The sequence below is a fragment of the Daktulosphaira vitifoliae genome, unplaced genomic scaffold, assembly GCF_025091365.1.
Source record: "Daktulosphaira vitifoliae isolate Bord-2020 unplaced genomic scaffold, ASM2509136v1 Scaffold_1, whole genome shotgun sequence".
Taxonomy (NCBI): Eukaryota; Metazoa; Arthropoda; class Insecta; order Hemiptera; family Phylloxeridae; genus Daktulosphaira; species Daktulosphaira vitifoliae.
The window spans coordinates 61,048,721-61,058,627 of record NW_026099572.1 but is presented as its reverse complement, the minus strand read 5'-3'; the positions used below and the strand labels follow the sequence as shown (position 1 = coordinate 61,058,627).

Below are 9,907 nucleotides of genomic sequence, written 5' to 3'. Positions count from 1 at the left end.
TTTTTTTTTTTTTTTTTTTGTGTCTGTTACCATTTTTTCTCTGCTCTCACCGAACGGATTTCTTTCAACGATACGTCATTTATTGATATACATCTTTCATTGGACCTCCTTTTTTTTTTTAATCAGACTATTTCCCTATATACGGGGGGGCTTCAAATATAAAAAATGCATTTAGAAAGTAGAACTTTTTCAACTTAACTTTTGAAAGTGTTCCGAAAGGTAATAAAAAATTACGATTTTTGTAAAATAATTTTTTTTATATTTTTAACTTAATAATGCTATAACTTTTTAGAAAATGTATGGATAAGTAATTTTTTTTTTATAGATGCTTGAAGTCTTTACTTATCATTTGGTATATTTTTTTTGTAAATCTGACACTTAACCTTCCTACAGGGGTGATTTAAAATGACAACTTTTTAACAAAAAATTAACTTTTTCAACTTAACTTTTGAAAATGTTCCGGAAGGTCTGACACTTTTATATATATCTTAAATTAAAGTTAATGTAATGTACTTCTTACTTTTTTTATTATCTGTTATTTCCTCGACAAAAGTTATTCTTGATTTATCTTAAGTCTATTTTCTAATTTTTATGACATGATTAGAAACATAATTTCTTACCTTATGTCCAGCTAGCTTGATTGTTTATTGCGTAAAAAAAGTATATATATAGAGAGAGCACTGACTTTTATCTACTTATTTATTTTGTAAAATAATGCAAACTATTAAACTTGAAATATTACTTTACTATAATTCTTTTCTATACCTGGTGTCTGAATATATGTGTTACTTTATATTTTAAAATAAAAATTTATATAACCAGATAGATTATGAGAACCAATCCTTAGTGACACGTCATAAACTATTGTTTTACGAATAGTTTTGACCGCTAGATGTGCTAGGGTAATGACTTCAACAAACTATCAATATTTTATGAAATTGTGTATTTGATATGGGAGTCGACAGATTTAGAGACAGTCTGGCTACACCATCGGAGATTATACTCGTCGATGCACGGACCTTACACAGTCAAAAACTGCTTGCCGAAAAGAATGTAATGGAATATGAGAATCAATCCCTAGTGACACGTCACAAACTATTGTTTTACCAATAATTTCAACCGCTAGATGTGCTAGGATAATGATTTCAACAAACCATCAGTATCTTGTGCAATCAATCAAACACGTATCTATTCAAATTTAAAATACATTCTTCGATCTCCTTAGTGACACGTCACAAACTATTGTATTACAACAGTTTCAACCGCTAGATGTGCTAATTCGAAATGCACTTATTAAATAGACATTCCAATTGAAGAATTAAAAAAAATTCTTAATTGGAACAACTCACAAAACACAAAATGAAAAAATTAATTCATAAAAATCGCTCTTTTATAGGCCCGTTTTATGAGGGGGAGACTTAATGTTTTATATTTTAATTGCAAAATCCTTCTCATTGGCTAGTCAAGTAAACTTGAATAGACCTATGTTCAATCTATTATTCTACTAATTTGAGTGAATGTTTCATATCTGTATTGGTGTTTTATATCTATCATCTTCCATAATAATGTGGTTTATTAGAAAAATCATCAATATAAAAATATAAATAAAATAAAATCATAAGTGTTAAATATCTATTACAAATTGTATGCCATGTTCTCTGTTTTTAGCATATTCGGCTACTGCAAAATTTTCTGTTCTTTGGTACTCCATGTCTTTTTCGTGTTCTTTTATTATTGTTACAATAGCTCTTCCAGTTTGTCCAATGTAAGATTTACCACCTAAACACGGTATATCATATACTCCTGGTGTTTGCATCTCTGGCAGTTAATCTTTTTTTTTTTTTTTTTTAAATTAAAATTAATTTAGTTCTGCATATTACAATTGTAAAATAGTAATTATAAAATTTGCTGACTGAATATTAATTTTAATAATACCATTTTTTTCTATTTAATGATGTCAATTTCCAACTTATAAGTTAAGCAAAAGTTATGGCAATAAATTCATTAATTTTTTTTATTATAAACTTTCACAAAAAAAAGTAGGTTAAAAATGGTTAATCCGCCAATATCTTATAATTAAACACTATCTACAGATTTGGATCGAATCGTTTGTTATGATAGTGATTGTAATCACTGTCAAATATCACCTATACTAGTCCCAATTATGCCTCGCCAACCGTTTTTTTTAATATATTTTATTATTTTTATTAATATACAAATATAATAAACATACTTTCTTGTGTATACTAATAATATATTGTTAGTAATAATTAATTGTATTTTATTATCACATATTTAAATAATTAATATTAATTAAATTAAAACAATTATTTTAAATAATAACGGAACACAATATAAATTTATCACATAAAAATTAACTTAAATAAATTTATAAAATGGTCTATTATCATCAGTATATTCGATTTGTAAGTTTGAATCATCTTTTGCTACATACATAACATCTAATTTTAAACAAAATTAAATTATTAAAAAAAATATATTTTACATATATTTCATATTGTCAAATAAAATAATAAAACAATATTTTATGATCATGGTTACGCATTAAAAAAATGTTAGTTTTGTTCAGTAATTGTTCCCATTTCTTAATTAATTTTAGCTAACCTTCTTACTTATATATTTAGTACATTATATAGTAACGAAAATTCAAATTTAGAAATTGTTTCTGTGCAAACTTTTGTAAATACAAACATTTTTAAATCACNCACAAAAATTAACTTAAATAAATTTATAAAATGGTCTATTATCATCAGTATATTCAATTTGTAAGTTTGAATCATTTTTTTCTTCACACAAAACATCTAATTTTAAACAAAAATTAATTATTACAAAATATTCATAAAATGATGTTTCAAATTGATTAAATGAAATAATAGATATAAATAATTAATAATAATGTTATAATATTTTATAAACATAGTGACACATTAAAAAAATGATTTTGTACAGCAAAAGAATATTTAATATATTATGTATTACATAAGTAAAATTTAAAAGTATGAAAAATTGTACTCAAATATATTTAGTTTTAATTATAAGTAATTACCTTCTTTTTTAATCCCATCCTGTTTATTTAATTCATTGGCAAGTTTCATTAAATTAATAGAAGGATATTCTGTGATATCTAAATATTACAATGTTTTTTAGGTTAATTAAAAATTAAAAACTAGATGCACTGTATAGAAATATGAAAATTTCCAATGTTGTTGAATCTCTTCTAGCAAATCTACTATTTTAGTACGTTTTATTAAATTTATGGAAAGATTATGTGCGACGATTAATTGATTAATAACATATTTAAACATATGTTCCTTAATATAAATAGCTTAATTTAAATAAACAAAAGTACTCTAATATATTACAAAAAAATTACCTTCTTTTAGCTTCGATGTGAAACTGATTAGGTATTAATTTTACTATGACGTATTTTTTTTTTTTTTGTGTCTGTTACCACTTTTTTACAGCTCTCGCCGAACCGATTTTTTTCAACGATACGTCAAAAGATCACAAACCGTATTTAGTCAAATTTTTTTTACTTTAAACTTTCATAAATCTTTNTTGAGATAAAAGTTATGGTAATATATTCAATTTTTTTTACTTTAAACTTTCATAAATCTTTATCAAACATTTTTCATCAACTTTAAAGAACCAAAAAAAAAGGTTAAAATTGAAAATTTGGACTGATTATTTTTAACATATTAAACTTTCTGACTGCATATTGATCTTAACAATACAATTTTTTTAATTGTCATAAAATTTTCTATTTAATGATATCACTGTGNCAATACAATTTTTTTAATTGTCATAAAATTTTCTATTTAATGATGTCAATGTCAAACTCACCAATTGAGCTAAAAGTTATGGTAAAATAAATTATTTTTTTTTATTATAAACATTCAACTTTAAACGATTAAAAAAATAGGTTAAATATGTTATTTTCCTTATTTTTAACATATTAATAATCAAAATCAGTATTAATTTAAAACAATTTTTTTTGTTCTTAATTATTTTTTTTTATATGTAAATAGTATTTTTCAATAATATTAAAACTTAAAAGTGATAGATGTAGTCTAATTGCACATTTGAAAACATCGCGATTTGTTGATTTAGAATATTTTATTTTGGTTCCTGATAAAAGTTCCTTGTAGTACAGTGTATAAAACTTATAACTTTGTTAACTGTTAAACTTTATCAAAAATGACCAAATCAGTATAATTTTTTTTTTTATTTAGATGCATGTCTTTATCAATCATTTGGTTTTTTTTTTTTTATAAATCTAACCCTTTACCTGCCCACAATAGGGATTCAAAATAATAACTTTTTTTTTTTAGTTAAAGTAAATCATTAAAATTAATTGAGTTCTGGATATTTCAATTGTAGAATCTTTTTAAATACCAAAAATTACTAAGAAATGATTACTATGATTTCTATTTAAGTGTTCTATTACAGTAAAAATGCAAAAAATAATGAGTTTTTCTAATAAATTTACAATAAATAGTAATTATAAAATTTCCTGACTGCATATTAATCTTAAAAATACTATTGTTTTAATTCTCATAAAGTTTTCTATTTAATGATTCATTCTAGTCAACGAAGGAGTAATTTTGGCGAATAGCAGAAAAAATTCCCACCCAAATTTTTCTTTTTAAAAGTAGGAAATTGGGGGATTATTCCAAAAGCAACATCAACTCTTATTTATTTAATTATATACTAATAGTCCTCAAGATTGGAATTGAGCTTTTTTTTTACAGCCTCGCAAAAGTCCAAAATATGAGCTTTTTTAACTTTCTCAAAAAATATTTAACTTACAAAAAAAAGTTTCGTACAAAAGTTGTTTAAAAGACAATTATAAACAAAAAAAGTATCGTATATTTTTTCATTTAAACAAATATTTTTCGAGTTACATTACATTTAATATGAGTACTAAAATTTATATTCCATTTTTTTCATTTTACGGTTACTTTTTATCATGTTACACTTACGTTAGACACAATGTTATAAATGCATATGTGTGTATGTGTGAGTTTATTTATTTATTGTATCATTAAAGTGTAGTGTATATTAATATACAAGCGATAGAGTAGGTAATTGATTTGACGCTATATTATTTAAACCCAACTAAACGCTAAATTGTACATTCCGAAACTACAATCATATTATGTCAATTGCCACCGGAATTATTTTTCTTTTTCTTTGCCTTAATCCCAACTACTTGGGGTCGGGCACCCTTATTCTAAGCTTCCACTTGACACGATCTCCCACATCTTCTACGCTCACATCAGCTGTCCTCAAATCGCATTCAATAGCATCCCTCCATCTCTTTTTTGGTCTTCCTCTATCTCTTCTTCCTTCAACATTCATTTCTATAACTGTTCTTACAGCTTTCGATTCTTCTTTCCTCATACCATGACTAAACAATCTAAGTCTATTTTCTGTCATCTTATCCACGATTGACGCAACACCTATACTTCCTCTTATATGCTCGTTCCTTATCCTATCTTCTCTAGTCACTCCACTCATCCAACTAAGCATTCTCATCTCTGCTACACTTATTCTCTGCTCTACTTTCTTATCAACCGCCCAACACTATGAACCATACATCATAGCTGGCCTCACAATTTCATACTAAATTTAAAAACTATAATTAGTATTTATTCATATATTATATTTTAAAATCAAAGAACTACTAATCAGGATATAATTAAAGAAATAAGAGTTCATGTTGCTTTTAAAATATTTCACCAATTTCTCTAAAGGAAACACTATCTACAGATTTGCATCGAAGCGTTTCTTATGATAGTGATTTTAATCACTGTCAGATATCATCTATACTTGTCCCATCTATGCCTCGTCCACACTGTGCCCCGACCCCACTGTGCTACCGTTTTTTTTATTAACTTTGATATCTCTTTTTACCATGAAATTTTTTTTTTTCATAATATAGTTTATTATATTAGCTTTAATTTAAGATATATATTAAAGTGTCAGATCTTAAGGAACATTTTCAAATGTTAAGTTGAAAAAGTTAATTTTTTGTGAAAAAGTTGTCATTTTAAATCACCCCTGTAGGAAGGTTAAGTGTCAGATTTACAAAAAAAATATACCAAATGATAAGTAAAGACTTCAAGCATCTATAAATAAAAAAATTATATTGATATGTTCATTTTTAAAAAAGTTACGGAATTATTAAGTTAAAAATATAAAAAAGAATTTTTTTACAAAAATCGTATTTTTTTTATTAACTTTGATGTCTGTTTTCACCAAGATAAAATATGAAGATAAAATAAAGTCCGAAATTTTTTTTTACCATAATAAAGTATATTACATTAGCTTTAATTTAAGATATATATAAAAGTGTCAGACTTTCCAGAATATTTTCAAAAGTTATGTTGAAAAAATTCTACTTTCTACATACATTTTTTAAATTTGAACCCCCCTTGTATATAGTGAAATGGTCCAATTAAAAAAACAATATGTCGAATGAAAGACGTATATATAAAGTATTTATGNGTATGTCGAATGAAAGAAGTATATATAAAGTATTTATCATTAAAGAATAAAGTTGATTCATGCATTTTTTAAAAAGTTATAGCAACATAATGTTAAAAAATGTAAAATATAATATAAAGAATTTTTTCACAAAAATAGCATATTTTTGATTACGGTAGTCATTTTCACCATGAAAACAAGTCCAGAGGTCAAATTTTTTTTTTTCAAATTAAAGTATATTGCATTAGCTTTAATTTAAGATATATATAAAAGTGTCAGTCTTTTCGGAACATTTTGAAAAGTTAAGTGGAAAAAGTTAATTTTTTGTTAAAAAGTTACCATTTTGAAACCCTTCCTGTGGGCTGTTAAAGGGTCAAATGTTCACAAAAATATATAAAATGATATCTAAGATATCTATAAAAAAAAAATTGTATTGATTCGAATATTTTTAAAAAAGTTATGGCAATATCTAAAACTATTTAAATAATAGTTAACTTAATTTAAAATTATTTATATTAAAAACTAGATATACAGTAATATATTAAAAAAACTTTACCATGTTGTTGATTCTTTTCTAGTATATCTACCTCATTGGTATGATCTGGATTTTGAATGGAATCTAAATATGTAAATAAAAAATAATTTTAATTCAGTTTTATATTGTTTAATTTATTATACCTTGGTTGTCATTGGTAGGTGGAGTAGTTAAAAATGTCTGACTTGAATTCAAATCAAATTTAAATCCAAGTTCAATGTACTTTTTCCAGATTGTTGTTTGGATTAAATTTATGATTTTATCATTAAGAAAAATGTAGAATTCTTGATATATTCTTTGAGATTTTAATGTGTTAAATTCCATATTCCATATATTCCACAATAAATCCAAATCAAAGGGTTTTAGTTCACAAAATGATAAATCTTCTTTAAGTTCACGTTTCCTTTGACGTACAATATCCGCGATACTCAATAATGTACTTTTGATGGAATCCATACTGATATAGAAATTAAACAATTTTTTTAATTCTTCATTTTCTTGAAGATTTGTCAGAACTTTTCTTAAAATAAATCGGTTTCTTTTATGTATGTTTATAGGCACAGTATGATATTTTTCTATAGCATATAAAGCTCCTTTCATAAATTTGCCCATTCGAACGATTTCATTCATTTTTGCTAATAATGTCATTGTACTATTGTACACTACATATATGTTACCAGACTCTAATAGTTGACAACAATGTTTTTGAAAATTTAATAATACAAAGAACATTATATATAAATCACGAGCGTAAGAACATCCAAGAAATATCGTTGATAGACGTATGAAATTATTGCATTCGTTTAATGTTACAGTTTGATTAATCACCTCGTTCAGTTTATGCCGTTTGCATCGATATTGAATACTTTCGACATCATTTATATTTTTCCAACCGGGTAAATGGAGAAAATTATTTATTATATCAGCGTTTTTTTTTTTATTGTGAGTTCCTTCAGTATGCAAAAATAAGAAAAATATACAAAAGTACACTGGAATATTTAATGTTATAGCCATTTCCATTTTCATTTTTAAAAAGTTCTTATACTTAGAAAAAATTATAGTCGCACAAAATTTGTTTGAATGCTATAGTTATATTAATAATATATTTAATATCCTTACTAAATATAAACTATATAAAAAAAATAGAAACTGATTATATACAGGTGTACAATATTATTTATGTGTGAGCGGGAGGAAGTCATTGAGTTTATTACGTTTAAAACACTTCGTATAAAATGTTTTATTTATATCCTTAAAATATAATAATGAACAAATTTCATATTAATTAATTAACACAATATTTGTTTCTATGCTATAGTTATATTAATAATGTATTTCATTTTCATACTAAATATAAACCATAAAAAAAAAAGACTGATTATATACAGGTGTATAAACAATATTATTTATGTGTGAGCAGAATGAGGGTTTATTATGATATAAACATTGTGTGTAAAATTTTTAGCTTCGATGCGAAGCTGAAAAGGTATTAATTTTTATATTATTTTTAATTACTCCCATCATGGTATGTTGTCGTCCGTGTTTTTAGTGATTTTCAGTTTATTTTATTAAATTAAACATAACATGATATTTATTCTAAGTTAAGAAGCATAGTACACAACAATCAATATAACATATATATATGTGCATAACATTATATTATATTATTATATACATTACATACATAACATTAACATGTATACATTTAGAATAATTCACGCTGATAGGCGTTGCAAAAATCTACCCATGCTGGGTTTTTATGTCTGTCACTACTTATTCCAAGCTCTCATTGGACCGATTTTGATGAACAATACATTAAAGATCACAAATCGTAACTAGTTGGAGACATTACCCTTAAAAATTGAAAAAGTTTCCCTCGTTCTCTGTAAATGAGGGAAATTTCCAAAAAAATTACAATTTTTAAAAACGATCAGTTTTGTTATTTTATTCATTTTTTTTTTCTTTAAACTACCATAACTTATTAAAATATTTTAAAACATTGGTCTTATGTAAAATTATAGTCAGATTTATAGTTTTGCTGTTTTAATAACACTAACGACTAAATAAGATTGTTTAAATTTGAATTTGCTTGAAGAGATTCAACAACATTGGCACAGTGGTAACGTGGCATAGTTGGTTCAAGTATAATGATATCTGACAGTGATTAAAATCACTAAAAAAAAAAAAACGCTTCGATGCATATCTTTAGATAGTGTTTAATTTTAAAAAATTGGTGAATTATTCCAAAAGCTACATGATCAGCTATTTTCATATTAATATCCTGATTATGATAAAGTATGTCGAATGAAAAAGGGATATAAATATTATTTCTCATAAAAAAATTGTGTTGATCCATATATTTTTCAAAAAAAATTATAGCATTATTAAGTTAAAAATGTAAAAAATAAAATCGAGTGTTTAAACACCTGTGTTTAAACATTTTCCATTATATGCCAGTTTATATTTATATGAAAATGAAATAAATATTAATATAACTATAACATTGAAACAAATTATGTTAGACTTTTATTTCTTAGTATAAGAACATTTTAGAAAATGAAAATAGCAATAGTACTAAATATTCAAGTATACTTTTGTATATTTTTCGCTTTTTTGCATACTGAAGGAAGAAAAAATATAAAAAAAAACACTGATATAATAAATAATTTTCTACATATACCCGGATGGAAAAATATAAATGATGTCGAAAGTATTCAATATCGATGCAAACGGCATAAACTGAACGAGGTGATTAATCAAACTGTAACAGTATACGAATGTAATAATTTCATACGTCTATCAACGATATTCCTTGGATGTTCTTATGCTCGTGATTTATATATAATGTTCTTTGTATTATTA

At 24.6% G+C, this 9,907-nt stretch overlaps 1 protein-coding gene across 3 annotated transcripts in view; it reads right to left on the bottom strand.

Annotated features, from left to right (window-relative positions):
• Window positions 1–8,121, bottom strand: part of LOC126894416 (uncharacterized) — a 25,146-nt gene extending 17,025 nt beyond the window's left edge. Inside the window, exons 1-4 of one of the 3 annotated variants that reach the window (XM_050665444.1) lie at window positions 7,189–8,121; window positions 7,067–7,129; window positions 3,068–3,145; window positions 2,234–2,462 (exon numbers count right to left, since the gene is read on the bottom strand). In XM_050665444.1, the coding sequence (XP_050521401.1) occupies window positions 2,380–2,462; window positions 3,068–3,145; window positions 7,067–7,129; window positions 7,189–8,071 (1,107 nt within the window). In that variant the 5' untranslated portion in view covers window positions 8,072–8,121 and the 3' untranslated portion in view covers window positions 2,234–2,379. Of the gene's footprint in view, window positions 1–2,233; window positions 2,463–3,067; window positions 3,146–7,066; window positions 7,130–7,188 lie in introns of those variants that run through there. The other 2 variants (XM_050665446.1, XM_050665445.1) reach the window with 2 other exon arrangements.
• Window positions 8,122–9,907: the final 1,786 nt, after the last annotated feature.